Raw genomic sequence first — 26699 nt, 5'->3', positions numbered from 1 at the left:
GAATTTTTTTGAAAAAAAAATTAAATTTTCTACAAAAAAATTTTTTGTTAAAAATTGATAACCCGAAAATTGCAATTTATATTTCTTGCTGCCGCGCTTTGGGGTGTGCTTTAATTTTGCAATGACTGTAACTCAGAAACTAATCAATTGATTTCTTTGATTTAAAAAAAAAAATCGTAAAATAGTGTCCCCTAGGTCCCTTAACTAAAGTAGATAGTAAGTTTCTTGACCATGAATGCATTATCCTTAAGAAATCAGAGATTTCCTTCCATATATTACTTCTATATATTACCGACAGTGGATGAAAATCGTTGATAAAGTTGGGGTCCAGAGTGCCGAAAATAATTTCTTTGTCTGTCTGAGATTTAAATTTCTATATTTAGTCCATTGAATCATAACACAGAATCTAGAGTACTTAGTACTTCCGCAGGATGTTAACGCACCCGCCGTGAAAAGTAGAGTTAAAAGCACGGTTATCAGTGGCATGTGCTTCACATTTTGTTTCCACCCAATTAACTCGGCATTTCTCCTATTTTCTAACGCATTATACATTATAAATTAAAATAAAGTTCAACAGTTTAAACCACCCTAAATTATTAACAAACTGAAAATCAAAATCGTCTTTTTATTTTTAAATCTCAAACAATTAAATTTTATTTAATTTTAAATTTAAACGTATAAATTTATAAATAATTAGACATTAAGACTTTAAGGAGATATTTTCTCTACCTCTAAAAATATTAACAATAAAAATATTTTGCAAGAAAAAAAAATAAAGGAAACGCCTTCAGCTGTGATTCCTTCCTCTGTTTTGCCCTCGACCTTTTGCAGCAAACTTTCAACGTTCTTCGTCATCCTGTTGGGCACCAGATATAACACGCGACTTGGCTACACCGCACAGGGAAGCCTTATCTCTTTAAGTTTATATTTATGGATTAAATATACATACGCTTCCGGAATATAAATGAATAAATGAAATTCATTCAACGACTTTGAATAAAAATAATAAAAATTTCAACGACTTATTGGCAATTGAAACTTTATCTAATTTTCAATTCAAAATTATATATAACTAAGGATTCATTTTACCCCCTCAAAAAGAGGGAAGACAACTTATAACATAACCAGTCTTGTTTCTCGTCAAATTTAACGACACGTGCCAACGGAAATCCTTCTGGGGATTCGTCCATCCTAAATATAAATTTTTGATGGATAAAATAAGTACTTAGAGGACATGCATGGTTATTTTAGAACGGGAAGGATAGAAAATCCTCGAGATACAGTATAGTGATATTATTATATTGTAAGAAAAGAGGAAGAACCTTTTAAATGTTGTCGCTGTTTGTTGTTTTAATTGTGTCACGTAGTATATTTCTTTAAGTTCAAGAGTCCTTAACTTAACTTGTAGGAAATGATTTGGAATTAGTGTAAATTACTGTTAGTATTATTTAACTTAAAATAGAGTTCGTTATGCTCTGAAGGGTCTAATTATTAGGGAGAAAGTTTATAATTTATAGGGTGTTGGGATTTAGTTTTCAACGGATCGTCTTTAACGGAAGAATTATAGAGGGAAATTGAAAGAAAATTTTACATGAAAATTGAGTTAGTTGATGAAGAAAAATTAAATTTTTATCGATATTATGATAAATATCGTTATCAATGGTAATATCATGATGAATATCACCATCAAAGTTAATATTACGATGAATATTGTCATCAATATCATGATTAATATCACCATGATAAATATCATAATGAATATCACTATGATAAATATCATCATCAATATCAATATCATGATAAATATCATTAATTATAATATTATCTTCATCAATATTTATTTCATGATGAATATCACTACCAATGTTAACATCATGATGAATGTTATTGTTAGTAACAATTTTATTATGAATATCGCTATCATAGTATAAATTTATGATCAATTTGATATATCAGGTATCATGAAAAATACTGTTGTCAATTTTAATGTCATGATGAATATCATTATCAATATTATCGCCAATTTTTCAAGAAAATTTTAAAGAATCAAAATTCTCATAATTTACACTTTTTGATTTTCTTTTCAGTAAAATCGAATCAAATTGATCTGTCTATCAATCTTTGAATAGAAACATAATTGAACCCTATCCTCTTTTCAGTGCAGAAGAAAAAGGAAAAGGGTTGAACTTCTGTTAGAAGTTAGAGCCGCAGGTAACTTCCTTTCAAAGGTCGTTGCACTATTACTGTCCCTCATATTACATTCGGATATCGGATCAAATTGCTCTTAACGAATATGTAATCGATCCATCCAAAAAATCGAGACATACTCCATATTATATGATATGATATTATCAAAACTCAATTTTAATAATTGAAAATTGAAAAATAACTGATTTATGACAAGTTGTAAGTAATTGAAACAGTTAGATTACACATGACATGTAACACATGACATATGGGTAAATTTACCTCTACATTTTTATATAGTACATGTATATACACATATGGATTGTAATAATATAACGTATGTAGTGTGTAATAGTATGTAGTACTAAACTGCTGAAGAGAATATGAACCCCGCTACTGTCACTACCACCTGGCGCAGCTATACAAGGCTAGATATTCCAGTGCCCTGCACCCTACATTCTGCACCCTATCAACTGTAAGGGAGTGCGACTGTATAAGTATGAGCATGTGCAGTCACCCCTCATCGACCAACACCAGAGTATTAAAGTACACATGATTCAAGTCAACCCCCTTGGACTTGGCTCGTGCCATCACTATGCTTCTAAATTATATGTTTCATTATTTATTTTTTTTTTTTTCTATTTTATCTATTTTTTTTCAAGATGTTATTTTTGGAAAATTGGAGCTTCAATTTTAATATTTTTGTTTAAATAGTAATTATTCAAATTTTTTCACCAAAATTATTATTATTATTTATTATTTCAAGTCAAACATTAAAAACTTTATTATCGTCTTGAATTTCTAAAAATTTGGATATTTTAAACAAAATTTGGGATTAAAAATCAAAAATAATTTTTTTTAATCAGAATAAAAATTTTATTCTAAACTTTTTACTTAATATTATTATTATTATTATTATTATTTATAAGTTTAGATCGATAAGAAATTATAAGAAGCCTTTTTTATCCAATTACCAAATTAAAAAATTTTAAATTTAAAATTTAAAATTTAAAATTGCCGCGGTAAATTTAAATTTCCCGCGAAAATTTAAATATTGTAAAAAACAATAAAAATAATGAAAAAGTATCCAACAAATGTAAAAAAATTAAAACCCGATGGATTTTATCGTTACGCCGGGGTAGTTTTCACCTGTTTCGTTTCACTAATGAGCACGACTAACGACACATGGTCTCTATTTCCTTGCTTGCATATATGTACATTCTCTACTCGCCTTTTCTTATCTATAAATAAATATAAATATAACAACAGTGCAACTATCATCGTACAAACATATACTACAGCTTTTAACCTCGAGCCAATGCTCTACGAAATGACCAACTGACTCCCGACATAAACCTTTCCCATTTCCTTTTCCATTTCCTCAATCTTCCACCTTCACTTTTACTACTACAACTTGTAGGTCAACGACACCATCTGCAGATGTCGAGATACTATCTGATCTAATGATAGAAAATTTCCAACCCCAACTTATATCATGAATTTACACCCTAGACTTTTATATTGCATTAATAATATGAATTTATAGTTATTTTCCCTAAATTATAATCCATAATTTCATTTTCATCCGTGATCCGTGGAATGATAGATCGGTTTATCGATCGCGATATTGCTGAATCATAAATTTTATGTTATTTATTAAATATAAATATAAATATAAATATGAATACGAAAACTGATGTAATGTGAGGGAGAATTCGTAACGGTGGCACGTGCCCGTAAAAATACCTACAGTACGGTTTCATAAGTGTCAATGTCAATGACATTCACATTTGGTGCATCCTTATAGTTATTTTTTCGTAAAGAAAGTAAAGCTTCTATCCTTAAGGAGATCCAAATACCTCCTTAGTGTAAAGAATGTCTATAAAATTAATTTTTATTTAATAATTAAAGTCCTTATTTATCTACTAGTGAAATTTAATTTATTCTTCACTGTGGAAAATTTTTAGAAAAAAAAATTTCTAAAAATTAAAAAAAAAAATTTTTTCTAAAAATTTTTGAAAAAAAAAACTTTCTAAAAATGTTAGTATTTTTTCCGAGTCTTACGAGAAAATCAAACAACAAATTTAAAAAATATTAAAAATTGAGAATAAAATTTTTAATAATTTAATTAAATATTTCGGGATCGTAATAAAAGATAAGAAAATAAAATCAGATTATCTGAATATAATAGTTCAATAAATAAATCTAAAATTAAACGAATGGAGATTGGAGTTTTAATAATGTAATGTAACGGTTATTGAAAATAAGAGAGACTTGTTCTTTGGGTGTGTGTGTGGGGGGTGAGGTCATGTGGTATTTTTCGGGTCGAAAATAAGTAGGGTGTAGAGATAGTAAAGTATTAAGTATTATGAAATAAAAAAGAATGAATCACGTACGCGTGTCTACTTGTTGAGTATGTGGATGTGGATGTATAACGAACTTGCCCGTTTTTTACTTTGCATATATCGCTCGGCTCAAACACACAGGGGGTAGATTATCGACTGTGGACTAAAATACGAAATAGCCCTGTTCTACTGGTTCCAGAGTCCACAGTCAACTAAAATCAAGGGCTTATTGTTATTTACATACTCTCTATGTAGATTTTTAAATTTTGCCGCTGATCAAATTTCGTTGAAAATAAATTTTTTCAACGATTTAAATTTTTGCAGTCAGTGTAAATAAATAAATTAATAAAATGCAAAAATCAATAAAAATTTTCCTGCCGCTCAATTGAAAAATCAATTGAAAAATTTAATTTTTTCAAGGCAAACAGTTGAAAATTAATTAAAAAAAATATACAATTAAAATGACAATAATTTTCATCCGTTTGCGGTCAAAGTATTTACAAATTAAATAAAACATAAAACGCCGTTTAACGTTTTTTACAATTGAATTGAACGTTTAGAGTGATGACAGAAAAGAAAATGATATTTTTTATTATATTGTTGCATTATATAAAATAAAATATAAAATTAGTGGATATTTTAGCTTTGGTAGTTAATAATTAAGCCATATGGCAGTATCTGGCGTATCTTCTCGTGCACTACCGCAATAATATAAACCAACGGGTGTTTCGTGCTCATCAGGGCGCGACTATCAATGATACGAGAAACATACTACTAATTATATTATTTTATTAATACACATATGTTTTTTACTTATATATTAATTATGTCTAATTTTTTTCTTTAAGAATTTATATCTTTGAATGTAAGACGAAAAATTCTCGTTTGAAAAAATAATAAACGAGATTGCAAAAAAGGGAGATGGTTTTTATTTATTAACATATCCCGTAGGGCAGGTCGCGACAACATTTTATGCTTTATATATGAAGAATTTAGAATGTAGGACCCTTCAACGGTTAGAAGACGAATTGCTAATAAACTTTTTTTAATTCTGATTGTTTGAATTTTTTACTTGAAGAATAATAATTTATTAAAGTTTTTTTTATTAAATTACTCCAAAATAATTTTTTTACGGAGGTCTAAAATATTAGACAAATAATTAAAGTCCTTATTCAATTTATTCAAGTGAAATTTAATTTATTTTTCACCGGGAAAATTTTTGAAAAAAATTTTTTAAATATTTTACCGCCAAAAAAATTGGCGGTAAATTTTTAAATTTAAAAAATTAAAAAAATTTTTAATTTTGAAATTTTAAAAATAAGAATAATAATTACAAAAATAGTGATGGAATATTTATTAGCAAACGGATTTTGCGTGAGGTAGTGTGGTATCGAGTAACTTGTGAAGCGAATCGATAAAAAGTACAATTGGCGACACGTTTTTACCGGAACGGTGATAGTAGACAGACGGGCTGATTTTATTATTACTCTCTGTATTCGGTGGAACGATAATACAGTAGACAGGGGGTTGCTCTTACATTCTATTCGGGAATATAAGCAAGGCCGGTCTTTAACGTGTGTAGTCTGTACATATGAGTGTATGAGCATGAGTACGAGGGGTGAGTCGCAGCCGGCACGCGCCCAACGAATTTTTCACCTAACGGATAGGATCTCTATATACAATATACATGTATAAATAAACTAGTCACTTTACATTTTATTCATACACATACCTATATAATTATTTACACTTGACTGTTTAATATTCTATCAACTTTACATTTTTTCAATAAATTTTTAATTCATTCTAATCAACTTAAAAATCAGATTTTTATCCCGAATTTTGGAAAAGACCCAGAGTGCACTATTTAGAGATAAGTTTTTAAAAAATCAGGAAAATTGGACGAGTAGTTTCGGAGTTATATATAGTCATTAGAAAATTAAAGGTACAACCCAAAGCGCGGCGCGGGAAATTTTAATCGAGATTTTTGGGCTAAATATAAAAAATACGGAAAAATCATAAGAAACCTTTTTTGTAGAAAATTTAATTCTCTATAAAAAAGATTTAGTATTTTTTTTTTATATTTCCAACCTTTTAGTCAAAAATTGAATAAAAAGTCTTAAAAAAATTTTTTTGGAGCAATTTAATAGAAAACTTATTTTTTGAAGTTCAAAATTAAATTTATGGGTTAAATATCCAAGATACGATAAAATAATAAAAATCCTTTTTTATAGAAAATTAAATTCTCTATAAAAAAGGTTTAGCATTTTTTTTTTTTTTGATATCTCTCACCCTTTAGCCAGAATTGGGACTTAACGTCCCAATAATTGACTTTTCTCAAAAATTAAAAAGTTTAAGTAATTTTTTGATGTTTCAATTAAAAATATATTTGATATACTAAAAATTATAATAATTTATGAGTGAATTTGTCCGAGAAGTCGTGTCCAAGTGAGCCGACGATAAATCTCACGAGCCGATACAGAATTAAAATGGAAGACGGGCAAACGTCTAGTCCTTAGAATACAAAAGTAGTCCGACGGATAGGACTTGTTTCGTCAAAAACAAATTATTCAAAATAAGAATAATAAAAGTAAAATAGTCGATTTTTTATTCAACGATGTACAATATAATATGTCCCACCCGGTTCTTTTTATTATATTTAAAGCCCGTACTGGAATGGGAACATATTTTGACCAGTCAGTTGTCTTTCTTACCTTTGAGAATTGGATTTGGACTAGGACCAAAACCAGGATCATTTTATGTTAAGTGACCATACCCCAATATATTTGTACATTACAATAATCTTCTTCTTCTTCTTCTACCTACTTCATACTCTACTTAATATTATGTACCCGACATTTTTAAATTTATTTCTATAAAATATTTCCAGCCCAAAAATTCGATTAATTTATTTTTAATAATTTAATTTAATTTAATTACTTTAACTGTACTATTAGATTTTATTTAAAAAAAAAAATTACATTTTACTGCATTGACACTTAAAATCAATGCAATTTTATTCCACTAATTTATATAAAGTAGTTTTAATTATAATTAGCCATAATAAAGCGTCAAAAATTAAATTAGAATTTTTTTATACAATTAATAACTATTAAAGGCGACATTGACACTCAAAATCAATGTAATTTTTTTATAATCCAAACTATCAGTAATTTAAAGCATAACGGACAATAATTCATATTAAAAATTAAATTAGAAGTTTTTTTATATAATAACTGACGATTAAATACTGCATTGACACTTAAAATCAATGTAATTTTTCTATAATTAATTATTGAAATAGTTTTAATTATAATTTACGATAATACAATACAACAATTTAATTTAACAAATTAAATTATTTTAGGACTGCATTGACACTCAAAATCGATGGACTGTACATTAAATCAACAATATTAATTTCTTACATTCAAAACTATCAATAATAATGCTTAGTAAAGTGAATTTACCGGAATTTATTCAATAAATCGCATTTTTATTCTGCATTGACTCTCAAAATCAATACAATAATTTTATTTTCAATATCTCAGGACCTAGTGACCCGATTTGTCTGAAATTTTGATATGTTTTTAACACAATTATCTACTGTTAATAATTATAATCGAAATAGTAATAATAATAATAATTTTTTCAGAATTACTGTTTTTAAATTTATGCGAAATTTTTTAATAATTTTATTATTAAAAAAATATCATTAAAAAATGAATAATATCATAAAAAGCCTACTACCCAAGATAATAGATAAGTCAACGCCCTTGGTTATAGTTTTTTTTTACAAGAACAGGTGAATAAACGACACCATAAGGTGTATTTTCATTTTCATAAACATCCACCCGTGCATAGGCACATTATAAATATACATTCTTTACACACCTTAATATGTTCAACAAGATTCTGGCACGTGCTACAAGTTCTGCCTACGCCATACGTTTTTCCGTTAGGCCTATGAGTTCATTCAGCCAAGCGAATCTCTCTTTTTTCAAAATTTTACCCTACACCGTTTCAGTCTGATAAGCTTTCAAAATTATTTTTCAACGTCTTTATCACAAAAAAAAAAAAAAATTTTTTTTTTCAATTTTTTAAATTTATATTTTAGAAAAAAATATTATTTTTATTTGCATATTAGCAATGCCGACATAATTATGTAGGATATGTTAAATATATTTTATATTTTTTTTTTTTTTTTTAGTCGAAGAATTCGGAATTTAAAAAAGGTTTTTTGTAAAGTTTAAATACCCCGGTCGGGCCTTTAAATCGGCAAACTATTGGGACCAGTGTATGGACCCAAACCCTAATAATATTCTTTAGAGGGAGAGAGAGAGAGAGATCTGTTTCAGGTACGGCGACAAAAGAATACAATAAAATAGCGGATTACCCTTTTGAGAAGTATAAATAATAAGGATACCGTTTTGTTATACTTTTTTTTCTTTAAGTAAAACGTCAAGAATTTTAAAGACAATCGCTTTTTTTTTTTTTGGACTTTTTGAATCGCTGCTTGGCGTGAGAATAAAAATATACGGACGAAATTTTTAAAAAATCTTATAAGAATTAACAATCTAAATTTTTAGAAATTTTCAAGAATATATTGAAGTTTTTAAAGTTTGACAAAAATTAAGGAAGCAAAAAAAAAATCCAAATTTTCGAGAGATTTTCAACAGGCTGTAACTTATACAAAAATGATAGTACAGCAAAAAAAAAAAAAAAAGCAAATTGTAGCTCCAAGTGTCTAATTTTTGGATCTGAGTTTGAAAAATTTTTTTCAAAATTGTTTTCGAGTAATCTTAAGAAAACCACCGAAAAAAAATTTTGAAATTTTTTTGGTTTTTTTTTTTTTTTCTCTACGGACGTAGAAAAATTTTTTTTGACTTAATTTTTGTATGGACTGGATAGCTTAGTTATTCAGCTTTAATTTGGTTTTTTAAAAATCTCAATTCGTGCATTTCTCACTGAGATACCGCTGTTTGAATGGAAAAAGATCATTTTGTCTTTGATTACCAATATCTCAACAACCAATGATCGCAGAGAAATTTTGAGGTTGGTTTTAAAAACTTGAATAAATTCTCTACAAGAATAGGCTATTGATTTTTGAAAAAAAATTTTTTTTTCAATCATTACATGAATTTGAAAAAGCAACCAAACTGAAGGACCATTTTTGTGGTATTTTCAATCCTTGACCCAAAAATGGCAATTAAAAATTTTCCACCGCGCTTTGAGGTGTACCCTCAATTTTCCAATGACTATAACTCCGAAACTACTTAACCAAATTCCTTGATTTTTCCACAGTTTTTCCTAAAAAAGTGTCCCAAAGGTTTCGACAAAAAAAAATCTAAAAATTCCGGTCTCTAAATTTCACCCCCAATTAAAATAGTTCCCAACTTTTCTTTTCTTGACCATTAGCCTTGTATTGTCCCTCTGACCCACAGAGGCCTTTAAAAATCAAAGCTGAAAATTAATGAAAAGAAAATATCAACAGCTGATAGCAACTATAACGGTCGCGTTTAAAGAATAAGTGAATTCCGTTTCGGGGGTAGGTCAGTGCCCCAAAAGGGCACAGATTTTCGCTAACTTACGGATCCCCGCCTCTACAGATGTTGCCACGAGTAGATATATACATATACAGAGGTCTCTTTTCTCTCCATTCAACACATACTCGCGAAATATCCCGACTGTGGAAGTTTTACTGTCAAAAGGGGCTCGAAACCCCTCGGCTTCAGTCTCTCTTGGTTCTTTCACTTTTCTACCTACGTCCATTCATAATGAGGCAGGTGAGCACCTGGTCCATCATAACCAGCACGAGCTACTTGCCTCTAGGTTAGGTAAAGATCCCAAAAGGTTCTCAGTTTAGACTTTTTCAGCTTGTCCTAGATATAATAGTGATTTACACTTTTAAATGAAAAGTTTTCGACATTTGTATAATAAGTGAATGGTTAATTTATAGTATCTCAATGTGTAAATTTGACGAGTGATTTCTAACCCTTGGGATATTTATTGAGGGAATTTTTTTAACCACTTAATCTTACAGTTGTCATTTTTTTGAACTAAGAAAAATTTTTGGTTATTTTTTTTTTGTTCAAAAAAATAAAAATTTTGAAAAAGTACTTGGTTGGGATAAAATTTAAATTGTAGTGAAATGGTTGGAGATACGGAAAAATTTATAGAAACCTTTCTTGTGAAAAATTAAATTTTCTATAAAAAAAGATTCTTATGTTTTTTTTGTATCTTAAATTTTTGACCCGAAATTTTAAATTTTAAGTTTGATAAATAAAATTTTGATTAGAAATTTTCTTTAAAGAATTATTAGAAAACTTTGTACATCATTTTTCTATAAAAAAGGTTTCTTATCATTTTTTCCCATCTTCAATAAAAGCTCTAAAAAATTTTTTTCTTTTGTAAAATATTGTTTAAAAAAAAAAAAAAAAAAAAAAGTTGTTTAAATGAATGAAGAAAAATGAGAACCACGGGGAGTATTGTCGGGCAGACGTATAAGAACCGAAGATTCAAGGACGGGGAATCCCCTATTAATTTAATACGCCTAACATTCATTTTATTACGGTTACATCTTTTTCGGTATTTTATATTTTTAAAAATGTCATTAGTTGACAAGATAACAATGTCAGTTCTTAATTATTGAGATTTTTAAAGATATAAGCTCATCCCGATGTTACACTCGTCAAGAGCTTTCATTTGAGTACCCACATAAAAATAAATGATAACAAACTTTTTTGTAAAAAATTTAATTTTTAAGTTAGAAGTCTTTAAAAATTTTTTGGAGCAATTTAATAAAAAAAATTATTTTTTAAAGTTCAAAATCAAATTTTTGGGCTAAATATCAAAATCCTTTAACCAACAAAAAAGAAAATAAAAAAAGTGCTTACCTCTTTTACGGCTCGGAGTGTCACCAGCTAAAGACGATTTTTTAAATTCCTCAACTATCAGCGTCATCGGCGACATAAGTTTCGTTGGAGAATTAACGTCCTCGTTATCGACTTCTATTATTTTACACAAAAACTCACTGCTTCGATTATTACGTTTACTCATTGTTTATTATTATTTTTTTTTTTTTATTTCTAATTCAAAGTATTGGTTTATATTTAAAGTTTACAGTCCACTGATCGTTTAGAATTTATGATTTTAATTTATATTTATTATATTAACTTCTCACGGTATTTTTACTTTTATTATTATTTTTTATTATTTTTATTACTATTTAATCTGAAACAAAAAACAATATTTTTTATTAGTAAACAATTTAATTTTTTACTAAAAACAATAATAATAATAATTATTATTATTTTTCCTCTTAAATAAATATTTTAAATGTTCATTTTTACAACAAGTCAACAATGAGCACTAATTAAATTACTATATCTCGTAAACCATTGAAGATAGCTCAATATAATATAAACGTTTTTTGTAGGAAATTTCCTAAGCTAAAATTTTTGATTCTTATGATTTTTCCTAAAAATCATTATTTTAGGAATTACAGCCATTTTAAAGTGACTAGAAAATTATTTGGTATTTCATTAAAAAAAATTTTTTTTTAATAATAATAATAATAATATTAATATTGATAATAATAAGTTTTTAAGTTTAATCAGCTGTCTACTACAGTTAAATTTATGAAAGAATTTTCGTTGATAATATACAAGTGTGTTTGTGAGAAGTTATGTGATAAAAATAATAATATTAAACGGTTTCATTCATATTATCTAAAGAATGATAAATATAAATATTAAATATAAATACTGGCCACTCATGAAGTTCAGTGATCATATATGTATATTATACATGATAGATTTAATTTTTTAAATATTAATTATATAATTAAACATTTTTTTTCATTGAAGAAATTAATAAAAATCGAAAAATTGCTTATAATGGTGATTTTTGAAAAAACAAAGAATTTGAAGCTTCGGGGCACTATGAAAAAAAAATCCCAGCGCTTTGAATTTTTCAGGGATTTTAGGGGACACTTGGAGGTTGAAAAATTACCAACGATATCCTTTGTTCATCCATTTTATCCAAAGTTATACCAAGTTATCCAAATATCCTTAATTATGCGAATTTTTGTCGTTTTTTCAGTTAAAGTTTTCAATTCAAAAAAAATTTTTTTTGACAAAAGCTATTCACAGTATCTCATAGAGAAAATCCTGTAGTTTTTAAAACCGTCCTTCGATTTTCTATACGATCATTATTTCCAGAGTTATTGAGTGAAAAAGTGAAAAAGTACTTTTTTGCTTTGACTGACGATAACTCCGCGGAAAATCATTGTAAAGGCTTTTTGATTACGTCAAATTGAAGCGCATTAAATTTTCTACAAAAGCTTTTCAGCGAAACAATGGAAAAAAATTTTTTAAAGCCCGTAGATTTTTTTTTAAGACGAGAAAAAATTTGGAAAATTTTTTTTTGTGGTTTTCTTAGGATTTCTCCAAACCCGAACATGATAAAAAATTTTCATGGTCATATCTAAAAACTAGACACTTGGAGCTATAATTTGCTTTTTTTTTTCTTTACTGTACGATAATTTTCCTCGGAGTTACAGTTCGTTGAAAATCACCCAAAAATTTCGAATTTTTTTCCTTTTTTCATTATTAAATTTTTAATTTTTTTTCTCTAAAAATAAATAAAAAACAAATATTCCAAATACTTCAAATTCCTCACTAAGTTCAATAACATATCCATATCATGTATATATATATTTATAAAATTTATAATTAAATTGCTGACAAATTCTCACAAAAGTAACAACTTAAAATATTTACTGACAAATAAAATTGATAAATAATTTTCTAATATTTGACTAAATCAATAGATTTAGAATATACATGTAAATAAATATGTATGTAACTTAAACATGCCAGTTGGTCACTAATACACTTGTAAAATAATACATTGTGTAATTTAAAGTGTGCGAGGTTAAATACCTAAATATGTACTGTTATGTAGTATAGGTATATAAGTATGTACAACGATAAAATAAAACATGTGGCTTATATTAAGTTAAACTATGGCTTATTATGTATTAGGTACTACCGTACAAGTATTATTTTAATGTGTGTGGAATATTTGTGAATGTGTGATGTAATAAAATGTGCGAAAGCTTCATGTATGTTAAATGTGCGCCGGAAAAAAAAATGACTTTGTATGGGGGCTTGCCACCCGGGTTAATAAATAATAATAATAAATGTTGGTATTTAACAGAGCATGAGGCATGAGGTCGAATGTGAATCAGACAACGACCGTTGACAAACCATTTCCTGTTATATATATGCTTTTTATGCTTTATTTATTTACTTTAGTATTTTTATCAGTTATGCAATTTATGTTATTAATATTATTATTATTATTATTATTATTGAATTTTGAAAAATTATCATTAAAAAATAACTTTTGAAAATTTTATATTTAAAAAAAATATTTAAATTTATTATTATTATTATTATTATTATTATTATTTTTTTTTTTTTTTTTTTTTAATGTAAGCTCATCTCGATGTTTGATTAATTAAGAGCTTTCATTTGAGTACCCACATGCATTTTTGATATATTTTTCATATATACATATATGTAATATATATAAATATTAAATATATAAAATATATAAAAAATTGATGTGGGTACTCAAATGAAAGGTCTCGATAAGTGTAATATTGGAGTGAGCTTATTTTAGTAATTTTTTAATTTTTTTAGTGATTTAAAAATTACTTTGAAAAAATAATAACAATGTTAAAAGATATAAAGTATAAAATTTCCAACGGTCTTTCGGATATTTAACACGACCTCTCTCATCTTCTCAATTTCTCATTGCCCCTCATCATATAATCCCCGCAAAATTTATACAATTAAGCCCTCATATCCTCTGCACTCTTAAACTCCAAAAAAAAAAAAAATTACCTCTTTAAATCCTCCATTGATTTTTTTTCATTTATTAAATTATAACAAAAAAACCTTTTTAAAAAATTGTATGTGTAATTTTTAAAATTTTTTACATGTGAAATTTTTTTTTTAAATAATTTTTTTGAATCATTTTTCAATAAAAAAAATTATTAAAATTTTTAAATAATTTTAATGTCATTTAATTTTCACAAAAATAAAAAAAAAAAAAAAAACGATAAAAAACTTTAACTAAAACAATATCTCAATTTCCCGCCATTTTTTCCTTGGACATTTCCCTCACTAATTTCTAACCCATTTATAAATTTTTTTCTTCCAACTATTTACATAAATAATTACCAAAATCTTTATTGATGATTCATAAATTAATGACAACCACAAATACTCACTGACACAATACTTATGAGCTATCAACTGTCACTTTATTTAATGCTGTCACTTTACCTTGAAACACCATCCAGCCACCAGCAAGCTAATCCTCTTAAAATAAAATTATAACCCAGGATTATTTTTCGTCAACCAGATGAAAAATAAATCCTATTAATTTAATTATCAATTAACAATAAATAATAATAATAATAATAATAATAATAATAATAATTATTATTATTATTATTGTTATTATTATTATTTGTTATTAATTGCTCAGGGGGGTTTTCCCCGGAGTCCGACTCTCCGAGGGCCCAGCCTGAGCGCCATCCATTACTGCTGCACCACTCCACACAACAAGGCGGTTAGTGAGTGCAGCAGGCCAAATTCATTTGCCTAAGTAGACGCAGGGATCCCAAAATGACAGCCTTTTGCATCCGCACTGCTAGAGACACGGCTGCTGAACTGCAAGCCGGTATCTTCGCAAGTGAAGACACAAAAGACTGTTTCATCCCTCCAAGGACGCCGACAACCAAAACGACGAGCTTGACACGGTAACCTGGGTACAGTTTGCCAATTTCAAACAGGAGATCCTGATATATCTGGTGTTTGTGCTCTTCTTTGGCCGAGATATTGTATTCGGCTGGGGCCGAAAACTCAATGACATAAATGTCACGAGTAGCCTTGTCAAAGAGCACAATATCAGGTTTGTTGTGGTTTATTATTATTATTATTATTATTATTATTATTATTATTATTATTATTATTATTATTATAAATAATAATAATAAAAATAAATTACTGATCAAATAACTTGACCAACCTATCAGCTGTCACAATTAATTCAATCAACAAAAAAAAATTTCTAATTTAATTACCATAAAAATAATTAATTAATAACAATAATAATAAAAACTTACTTGAGAATGACAAATAAAATAAACCTGTAAGTCTAAACAAAGCAACGTCTGACCACGTCCAGTCTCAAGTGCATCCACGAGCAAATTATCAAATGGGCGGTATTCGCGAAATGACACTGTTGTTTTTCCTCACTAACAAATTCTTCAATTAAAATGACTTTCTGATTTTTAATACTACGCACGCGCAAAAATAATTAATTAATTTATTTATTTAATAATTAATTAAGACTCTATAATTATTTATTTACTAATTTTTACAATTACTTTTCAATAACTCGAGCTATGTCCGGTAACGAGCACTTCTTAAATGATTGGTTTACTTTTTTCACTGTGGTGGCGCCACTGAGCGGTTCTTTTGAATTTTTATTGGCTGTCAGATTTTAGCGGGAAAATTTTTTTTTGAACTTTTTTTTTTTAGAGTAATTAAATTAATTAATAATTTTTTATAATTGTCTTTTAAAATAATTGTTTTGATGTAATTCAATTAATTCATTTTAAATTTAGTAATTATTTTTTGACGGGAAAAATGTAAAATTTGAATTTTTTATTAATAAATTAATGAATTTTTTAAAGTTATTTTTATTATTTTATTAGTTTAAAAAAATAATTAAAGGTAATAACATTTATATACAAATATATATATATTTTTTTTAATATTGATAAATGATAATTGTTATTACTTAATAAATAGCTTTTATATTGCTGAATATTGTGAGTGTATAAATACATTATTTACGATAAATTATTGATATTTATTTTTAAAACTGATTAATTGTAATTAATCATGATAAAAATATCATTAGTACTCTAGAAATTTTTTTTTTCATTAAATTTAATAGTAGTCTTAATTTTTTGTTCGCATTTTTTAAAATTTTTATTAAAATTGATAATTAAATAATTTTGCATGTTAAAAATACTAATTAAGCAAATTAAAATTTAATTTTTCTTTCAAAAAATTGAAAAGTAAAATTTTAGAAAATTTATTTCTATAAAATTAATATTTATTTGTTAAAAAATTAAATTTTTTTTTTGATTTTAATTTTTATAAATTATTTAAATTTAAAACTTGATAAAAGATAAAAAAAAATTTTCCCCGCTCTTTTAGCATTTTTAACACAAAAAAAAAAAAAAAATCCTGAATTTAATAAAAAAATAAAATCTAAATTTTTTAAAGCCTCATTACAATTTTAACTCAAAAAACTAAAAAACATTTTTGCTCTCACAAGAATCACTGATAATCGTCGACCTTGAAATATTTTTCGACAACAATTGATTAGTCTTAACACTAGTCAATAATCCTTTAGGCTTGGGAGGCAACGGAGGCGGCCTGGACAGCTTCGTCGGTGACGTGGCCGGAGAATCCATCAATCCCAACGAAGATGTCGAAGTCGACGTGGACATCGGGGACATCGACGTGTTAGCGATGGACGATAGTTCGACACTTTTGTCGATGATTGTTTTGTCAGCATCTTCCAAAGTCACATCCAGATTCAACGAGCTATCTAAGCTGGATCTGTTCGTTGTGATTGTTGATTCCTGTGTTGGAACAGATGGTTGACTGCGAGACTCATTTATCATAACTCGATTTGCTATCGAGCTGTCGGTAAAATTTGTGGGTAGATGTTGAGTTTTTTCAGCTATCGAAATGTCACTGAAGAATTTTGAACTTGAATTGTCGCAATTTGCCGATACTGTTAATCTAGCGCGCCGTAATTTTTTGTAATCTTTGCTTTTACTGTTTTCTTTATCCTATAAAATTAAAAAAAAAAATTAGTTTTTTTATTTAAAGTAAATATGTTGACAATGATATTCTTCATGATAGTGATATTCATTATAATACTGCTATTAGTAATGATATTGATATTGATCATGATATTAATATTCAACGATATTAATCATAATATTGATAGTGATATTCATCATGACATTAATAGTGATATTCATCATGATATTGATATTAATCATGATATTGATTGTGATATTCATCATGATATTGATATTAATTATTAAATTGATGATATTCATAACATTAATGACATAAAAAAATTAACCTTTAAAAAATCAGGAAGTTCAAAATTTATCTCCGTTCCTCTTTGATCCTCTAAACGTGACCTTTGAGCTCTTTTTAATCCCTCGTACAATTCTGAAAATAAAAAAATTAAAATTAATAAAATCAATAAATCAATATTTATACAATTACTGAAATAAATAAAAAATTTACCATCACCATCAAATCGTCCAGGTAATTGTAACATAACACCATTCCGCCACTTGGCAATCAAGGGAGCATGCGACCTCGTAGTTTGTGTCGTTTCTTCAGCGCAATCAGAATGACTCTTTTCGCTCAAATTGCTGCTTTTAGACTTAGACTTTTTCTTCCCTGACAGCGCCAAATCTCGGGAAAAAAATTTATTCGACAAAATTGACGAACTTTCTGATCTTTGGTCCTCTGACTAAATTATAAAATTAATTATTAATAATCTAATTATTATTTTTAATACGAATTTTAAATAATAAAAATATTTACTTTACAAGAACCCTCGCTTTGATATTTATTAGCGCTTTTTCCAACTAACAATTCTTCAAATACTTTATTCGTAATTTCATCTAATGTTGTTTGTCCCTGGGGAATATTTTCTTGACATTTTAACGCGTCTCGTTGAAAATCTGGAAAAAAAAATTACTAATAAATTTAAAATTATAAATTTAAATTTCGCGCCAATATTAAATTTATTTGCACTGCATTTTTTTTTTTTCAAAATGGCGACGAGATTAATCTTCAGTTTTAAGTTTTTTTTCTCAATAAAAATTAAACTACTGCGATTTAAACTTTGAAACTTTACAAAATTATTCTTCTAGATAGTATTGACCGATTAAAAAAAAAAAAACTTATTAAATTTAAGAATTTAAAAAATAAAAATAGCCTCACCTTCATTGTTAGACGTAAGAACTAGCCTCGCTGGAGCATTAATTGCTGGAATTTCCAGCGATATCGGATGTCCGTCACCCCAGATCGTTATTAACTCCAACTTGAACCCATACTTGTTTAACAATGGCCTCAGTACTTCCCTAAGGGTTCGACCTTTGTGCGCAACGACTGTGATTATTCGCCGGGATGGCAAATCAACTTTTAATACTTTTGCAGGTACTACTTCGACTTCCTGGCCTGCTAACACCGATGACGAGTACTTGAGATTCATCAGCTGTAATTTTTCAATTTTTAAGTAGTAATTATTATTATTATTATTATTTTTTAATTCTAATGCAGGTGCACAATTAAAAAGCGAGTTTATTTCAAATGCGTGCGTAAACACAAAGTCATGCAATATTATTACAGTCCATTATTATTTTTTATTTATTAATTTTAGGGACTCGCGAGTTTATTAATTAATTAATTAGTGCAATTTTTTTTTGCTTCAGTGCTCAAAATTTTTGATCGCAGTGTTGGGCAATTATTTTTTAATTAAAAAAGTAGTCAACAATTATTTATCAAATTTAAAAATCAAAATTTTCCCGCTTTTAACAAAATATAAAAATACCGCCATCTGTTGACAATAAATTTAAATTTATCTAGTTCTAAGATATGAGTGAGGTTGATGCAACGAGCAAAGAGTGTGTGCTAAAACACGAGTGCAGAAAAATTTTTTTCACTCAATTAATACACAAATAAATGTAATTAACAAATTTTTAAATAACTTTCTATAATACCCCGATAAAAAAAAATTTTTTTTTGCCCAACACTGATATTAAATATTTATTTATTTATTTATTTAAAACTGACCTCGTCCGTGGCAAGTATGAGAACATCATAATTGAGATATTTCAAGGCTCGCTTGACTAGCAGACGTGTTATCACATCTTTAATAGTCTCGGTTTGACTTATAGGGACTACTGTTGTAGATCCATCAGGTAAAATCACACGACACAGCCCCGTGCACTTGCTATGGGCTTCTTTTTTATCGTTCTGGCCATCGTATGACGCCACGGACTATAATTATTTATTTTAATTCACAAAAGCAAAAAAAAAAAAAATACAAAAATTAGCAGACAGCTGGATTATTTTTAGTTTCATTTAAAAAATAAAAATTTATGCAAGTTTATTTTTTTAATTTATGACAAAAAATTTTCAGGCGTCTGTTTTTTTTTTTTTTTTTTTTTTTAAGTATTATAAAACAAGACAATATTAAATTAAATAAAAAAAAAAAAACACTAAAACACACACAGTTAATAATTTATAAATTAAAAAAATTTTCATGAGCAAAATTCAAAAAAAAAAAAAAAAATTTAATTTTTTTAAATACTTACATGTTTGCTGAAAGATTGTCGGAGCGCTAGGTCCCAAGACGCTAACGAAGATCGACTGCTAGAAATTGATATATTGTCTTCATTGTTGTTAATATTATTATTATTGTTGTTATTATTGTTATTGATATTGTGATTGGAGCTCTCGTCGCGCTTCATTGAAGAAAAACTTTTGTACATTGGCTCAACGCGGGTTGGTATTTTGTTGTACTCGCTTTCACCTCTGTCTTTTGATTTGGACCTGAAAATTTTTTTAAAATTTAAAAAATTAAAAAAAAATTTTTTTTTTAGCAAAAAAAAATGTTATTACCTGTTTTTTCGATTCCAAGGTAAAATAGACTTCCTGCGTCTGTCCTCAGCGTCCGAGTGGCTTTTTTTTAATTTAACACTCGGGGAATTGGTGAGAGATAAATCACAGTCTTCGGTACTTACAACGCTACTTCCAGTCTCTAAACAATTACGATATAAATCAGATCGCAGGAATCGGGGGTATGAATCGAATTTCATTAAATTGAATACTTGTTTTTGCGCCTAAGAAAATAAAATAATAAATAATATTAAACAAAATATAAAATAATTACAATAAATAAAATAAAAATCAAAATTGTTAAATTAAAGCATTTTTAATTAAAATATCATTTTAAAAAAATTTAATTAAATTTTTTATAAAAATATATTTTTTAATAATTAAAAAAAAATTGTAATTGATAAAAAAATTTTTTTAAATTGAGTAAAAAAAAAAAATAAAAATTCTATTATTAAATCAATTTAACATCTTCAATTTGCCTGATGAATAATAATTACCTAATTTGAATAACAATCAATTTTTTTTTTTTTTTTTTTTTTAAATAGTTATTACCTGCAGAAAAAGATCAGCAGGAGCATAATTGATTAACTCTTGCGTAATTTGTCCAGCCGCATGACTGTCAACATTTACTGGCTCACCAGCAGTCGCTGACAAATGACGTTCGTAGATTTTCCAAGCTAATGTACGTCTATTTGACGTGTCCTCAGTATTTTTGTACCTCTCGCAAGCTGCCCAGAAATAAATGTTTTCATGGCTGAATTCTTTCTTCAAAAATTCCTATTTTGATATGAAAAAAATTTTATTAATAATATTTTAAAGTATAAATTAATAATTTACTTACGGCAAATGTTTGTAGACCAACGGGATCTTTTAATAATTTTTCAAACCCTGAAGCCCAAGTATGCACTCCATAATTATTATCTTCTTTATCACATGAATCGGTACTTCCATATTGCTGTAACATTAATTTATAATTAATAATTTATAAGAAAGAAATAAAAAAAAAAAAATTTATTGAAAAAATATTTAATATTTTAATCCATAAAAAAAATAATTATAATTATAAATTATTCCAATCTTGTTCTATCAATTAATAAATTAAATTAATTTGCTTGAAATAAAATTAATGAGTCACCGGAAGTCAATTAATTCAATTTTAAATGAAATACTAAGTATTATTACTTGTTGTATTTTTAAATTATAAAGTAATATAATTAAAAAATACAATTTACTATTAATATAAATATAAATATATTAAGATTATTTTTATTTTCATTTTTATTTATATGATAAAGTTTGATAGTATTTGATATAAGGAAAAAATTACCGAAATTTCGACGAAGAACATGACAAGCACTCACTAAATTGAAGTTAATTTAATAAATACTTGAAATATTGTAGTTTAGTTGTTTGATATAAATTCGAATTTATTCATTTATTTATAAGAAAAAAAAAAAAATTGTTGAGCAGCTATCACCATAACGTTATTTTAAAATCTCGACAGTAACAATGGGCGCTTATTCACCAGGTGAACCCAACCGAAACATTGTCTCACGACTATATCCCGTTTCTGTTTTTAACATTTTATGTACTGCCAACTTTATAAAAAATATGTATGTTTAAAATTTATATTATTATTATTATTATTATTATTATTATTATTATTATTATTATTAAATTTCAATTTTGAGAGTCAATGCAGTATAAAAAATTTTAATTAGTATTCAAAGGCTATTTAAATTTAATTTTTCAAGTTAAATTATTTAAAATTATGACTAAAATTAATTAATTGTATTAATTTTAAATGTCAATGCATTTAATTTGGGTGTTAATGCAGTAGAAAATTATTTTTAAGAAATTTAAAAATTAAAAATTATATTTTATTATTATTATTATTATTATTATTATTATTATTATTATTATTATTATTATTATTCCTGTTATAAAATTTTAGAATTTATTATAATAAAAGATTAATTTTAAAAAATTTTAAATTTCAAACTATTTTTTTTAAATCTTTATTATTATTATTATTATTATTATTATTATTATTATTATTATTATTATAATTGCTCAAAATTAAAAAAAAAAAAAAAAACCCTCACAAATTTCTTTATTTAAAAAAAAAAATAAATAAATAAATCTTCAACATATTTCACAAGTCTCTAAAGAAAAACTAATAAAACTGGAGGTCAAATAAATTGAATTCCTCCAATAAAATTAATAAAATTAATAAAATAAGTAAATTAATAAAAGTACACTACAACTTATCTTAAACTTCACCATATAATAATAATAATAATTATAAAAAATAATAATCTATCAATACATACTGACTTTATGTAAAATTCCATGTCTATACAGAGAAAGTTTTAATCCATAGTACGGAAATCCCATGTGTAAGTAATTTAAACAACTAATAGCGCACAACATTAAACAATTATTAAATTACTCATATATATATTTTAACTAAAATCCTCTAGATTAATTTTTTTTATAAATTTAAAAACTAAAAATTGAATAAATTAATAATAAATAATAAAAATATTAATTTAAAAATCTAAAATATACGGGCGCCGCCCAGAGTTAGAAGATTGCTCTAAACGTGCGCTTGACAGCATGCACAAAACTACAACTACCGACACGTCAGAGTAATACTTCTTTGTGTATCTGTATTTTATAATAATAATTATATAAATGTGATGATGTGTGATGTTAGTCATGAAGAATATATAAGGAATACATGGACTTATTAGAATGAATATAGAGAGTGTGCGTGACTCGGTTCTCATTCTTTGTATTGGATGTGTGTGTGATGAATTGTATAGCATATTTGTGTCCAAGTGTGAGTGGTTAAATATATATGGAGCACTTACATTCTCTTGCATGATCTAGAAGCCCTAACAGGAAATTATGGCGTCCTCAATAGAACGTGCGAGAGAGAAAAAAAATTTTTTTATAGGATGATTGGATAAATATATATTTAGTTTATAGTTTATTTATGTTTTAGTGATGAGATTTCTAAGATTGAAAAATTTTATTGTAATTATTATTATTAGATTTTTGAGATGAAATTTTGTAGAGACTTAGGATTCACTATTTTAGAAATAGTTTTGAAAAAATCAGGAAAATCGGACAATTAGTTTCGGAGTTACAGTCATTAGAAAATTTAGGGTACAACCCAAAGCGCGGCATTAGGATTTTTTAATTCAAATTTAAGAGCTAGATTGGAGCATTTTTAATGATATAAACTCATCATGATGTTACACTCATCAAGAGCTTTCATTTGAGTACCCACATGTATTTTTTATATATTTTTTATATATACATATATGTAATATATATAAATATATAAAATATATGAAAAATTGATGTGGGTACTCAAATGAAAGGTCTTGATGAGTATAACATCGGAATGAGCTTATAAATTTAAAAATATCGATATTTCTCAAGATACAAGGTCATTTCTTAATTATTGATATTTTTTAAAATATATGTTCATCTCGATGTTACGCTCATCAAGAGCTTTCATTTGAGTACCCACATCAATTTTTTATATATTTTATATATTTATATATTTTTGATATATATGTATATATATCAAAAATATATAAAAAATACATGTGGGTACTCAAATGAAAGGTCTTGATGAGAGTAATACCGGGGTGAGCTTATATCTTTAAAAATGTCAATATTTCACAAGAAACAAGGTAATTTCTCGAGATGAACATTTTCGAATATTAATCATCATAAATTGACTTAAAAACTCACCAATTCCTCCTGAAATTCATCAACATTCCTAATCTCCTGCAAACTGGTCCACTGTCTGGCTTCATAACTCTTCCCGGCAAAAGAATTCAAAAGCGCCGTAAACTGTTGATCATCTTCTTTAAGATTTTCCAAGCTATGAACCATAGATTTAGCAACATTGAACACCTTGGGACTCAATTTGCAGCACATTTCACTTCTAGTACTCTTAACACAATCATTAGCCGCCTTGAGCTCCATATCCTTAGAAACTTTCCTGGGCAAGGACCAAGCGGCAACTGGCCCAGCAGATGTTATTTGGCAGCTGTCGTCCCCTCCAGCGTTAGGACAAGCCCCCTCTCTACAGGCATCATCAACCAGCTGGGCCTTGTCATCCCTCCTCCTGACCCAGGGGTCCTCATCCCTGTTCCTGACAGGAAAAGGTTGCCGGAAGACTTCCTGGCCGTAGTCATCGCGGAATCCAATTCCTGAATCGCTATTGCTGGAGTGAGCCGTGGAGCTACTGAGGTTGCTCGGTTGCGGACTCACAGCCTCCATCTGCCTCCTGATGTTCTCCGCGTAGTTCTCCTCGCCGTCGACGATGTAAAGCGTCTGGATGGCGCCAATCAGGCCCATGCAGCTGTCGGGAAACTCCTGGCAGACATTAGAGTCAGTCGTCCGAGTGCAGACGAACCCAAAAGCACTCGAAGTGTTGACATGCAGCGAGTGCTCGATCAACCTGTTGAAGATCATGAACACGTGGCAGGAATTTGAGACAATTCCGTCCTCGCCAGCAGACTTGGTCAAAATTCCGAAAAACTGTTTGTCGCTTTCGGAAAAAGCGTTGCAGAAAATTATCCTATAAGATGGATACTCAGCGATCACCTGATTATCAGCATTCGTCAGCTTTATGTTAGTCACGTGGATCGTCAGCAGAACTGTCGTCGGGTTACGCTTCTCCTGCTTCAGTCGCTTGATGCACTTCTTCAGCACCTGCATCATCATGCTCGGGTGCAGCTGGTTAGGAATGTCGATGGTCCCAAGGTAACCCACCACTGTTCGATGGACTATCTTCTCGGTCTCGCGCTTCTTCGGCGGCGGAGCTAGTAACGAACAGGCCGTTCCACTGGAAAATAGCTCCTGTGTGCTGGGATTGTCGCTCAGGTTGTCGAAACTCGAGCTGCAGGTCAAGTTTAGATGACGGTGGCTGCCCGTTTGACTGCACTGCATCTTAGGTGGTGGCGGAGGCGGGTGACGGGTCGTTGCTGACTGCGAGTCGAACATCGCGCCTGTTTTTAGGTCGTTCACTACTTTTTCGACGGTGCATTTGAATTTGTCGCCGCCTGAAAAATTAATATTGATGATATTCATCATGTTATCAATAATGGTAAAGTTATCATGATAATAATAACAATATCAATGATATTCATCATAATATTGATGATATTCATCATAATATCGATGATATTCATCATGGTATCGATAATGGTAAATATCTATGATAATGTCATCAATAGAAATGATATTCGTTATAATATTGATGATATTCACTATAACGTTGATGATATTCATCATAATAGTCGTGATATTTATCATAAAGTCATTATTAGTGATATTCATCATGAAATTAATAATAGTAATGATAATCAATTCCGTTAACTTAATAATATTAACTACAATACCAATAATCATGATGATATTCATCATGCAATAGATATTGAAAGTGATATTCATCATGATGTTGATAAATATATAAAATATGTGAAAAATTGATGTGGGTACTCAAATGAAAGGTCTCGATTAGAGTAATGTCGGCGTGAGCTTATATTTTAAAAAAAAATGTCAATATTTTTTTCTAATTTTTTTGTCAAAAAAAATTCTATAATATCTGCTAAATTTATTTCAATTCTAAAATAAATAAAAAACTTTGACAGATGTCTGATTATTATCATCAAATTTAAATTTGATGATAATAATAATAAAGTAAAAATAATTACTTTGAGAAAGTGAGCTGTTGATCTGATGACTGCTGCGAGACCTGTGAGAGTATTTGGGCTTGGTGCGAGCAGCCAGGTGTCCCTCTTCATCAGAAGAGTCCGAGTAATAATTCTCAGCTATCTGAAGCCTCAGGACGCCCTTGGAGTTTCCAATTAGCTTGACCACGTCGTCGTGGGGAGATTTAGCGACATTGTACCCGTTTACGGCTACCAGGTAATCCCCGGCTCGAAGGCCAGATTGCTCGGCAGGCGACCCGGAGACGATGCACGAGAGAATGCAGGGTTGCTGTCCGGATATGGTGAAGCCGTAGCCCTTCGTGCCTCTTACCAGCTCTACGGCTCGGACTCCGTAATTGATGCGCTTTTTCTTTCGGCGACTCGGGTGCATCATCACGTCACATAAATATTCACTTCACCTGGGGAATTTGTTGAGGTTAACGATAATAAGGGTGATGCACTAGGACATGAACGGGAGTTGGAAATGTCAAAAAAATACGGTTGTTGATGCAGGCTGTGGGCTCCTCCAGCAGCGAAATCTGCTGGAAAATATTCTCACTTTGTGATTATATATTTTTCAGGTCAGTTACTTCTTTATCCACCGGCTGATCTGA

General features: G+C 28.2%; 2 protein-coding genes across 3 annotated transcripts in view; both read right to left on the bottom strand.

The window, feature by feature from the left end:
• Positions 1–16027, bottom strand: part of LOC141537723 (M-phase inducer phosphatase) — a 54030-nt gene extending 38003 nt beyond the window's left edge. Inside the window, exons 1-2 of the mRNA XM_074258865.1 lie at positions 15736–16027; positions 11429–11765 (exon numbers count right to left, since the gene is read on the bottom strand). Coding sequence (XP_074114966.1) covers positions 11429–11591 — 163 coding nt within the window. The 5' untranslated portion in view covers positions 11592–11765; positions 15736–16027. The remainder of the gene's footprint in view (positions 1–11428; positions 11766–15735) is intronic.
• A 529-nt stretch (positions 16028–16556) lies between these two features.
• Positions 16557–26612, bottom strand: Loco (regulator of G protein signaling family member locomotion defects). Of its 2 annotated transcripts, XM_074258583.1 has the most exons (12): positions 26089–26612; positions 24116–25434; positions 21186–21299; positions 20897–21121; positions 20348–20568; positions 20041–20278; positions 19517–19723; positions 18665–18938; positions 18263–18402; positions 17957–18188; positions 17787–17878; positions 16559–17484 (listed from the first exon to the last, which is right to left on the bottom strand). In XM_074258583.1, the coding sequence occupies exons 1-12, from the start codon at positions 26477–26479 to the stop codon at positions 16936–16938; spliced, it is 4002 nt and encodes a 1333-aa protein (XP_074114684.1). In that variant the 5' UTR covers positions 26480–26612; the 3' UTR covers positions 16559–16935. The 2 variants fall into 2 exon arrangements, with proteins under 2 accessions (XP_074114685.1, XP_074114684.1); XM_074258584.1 differs by lacking the exon at positions 19517–19723 and having other exon boundaries at positions 16557–17484.
• Between the last annotated feature and the right edge of the window lie 87 nt (positions 26613–26699).

This window comes from Cotesia typhae, unplaced genomic scaffold (genome assembly GCF_013202065.1).
Source record: "Cotesia typhae breed Kobodo isofemale line unplaced genomic scaffold, CoteBio_Ctyphae scaffold_91, whole genome shotgun sequence".
In the NCBI taxonomy this organism is placed as follows: domain Eukaryota; kingdom Metazoa; phylum Arthropoda; class Insecta; order Hymenoptera; family Braconidae; genus Cotesia; species Cotesia typhae.
This window is presented reverse-complemented; position numbering and strand designations above follow the sequence as displayed.

What these genes read in the sequence shown, in the direction of transcription:
- Loco (XM_074258583.1), bottom strand. Translation starts at nt 26,479, where the DNA reads ATGATGCACCCGAGTCGCCGAAAGAAAAAGCGCATCAATTACGGAGTC. An exon ending in TCATACTTGCCACGGACGAG is followed by an intron (nt 18,939 to 19,516) that starts GTCAGTTTTAAA and finishes GAAAAATTACAG; the next exon opens with CTGATGAATCTCAAGTACTC. An exon ending in AAAGCGAGGGTTCTTGTAAA is followed by an intron (nt 18,189 to 18,262) that starts GTAAATATTTTT and finishes TTTATAATTTAG; the next exon opens with TCAGAGGACCAAAGATCAGA.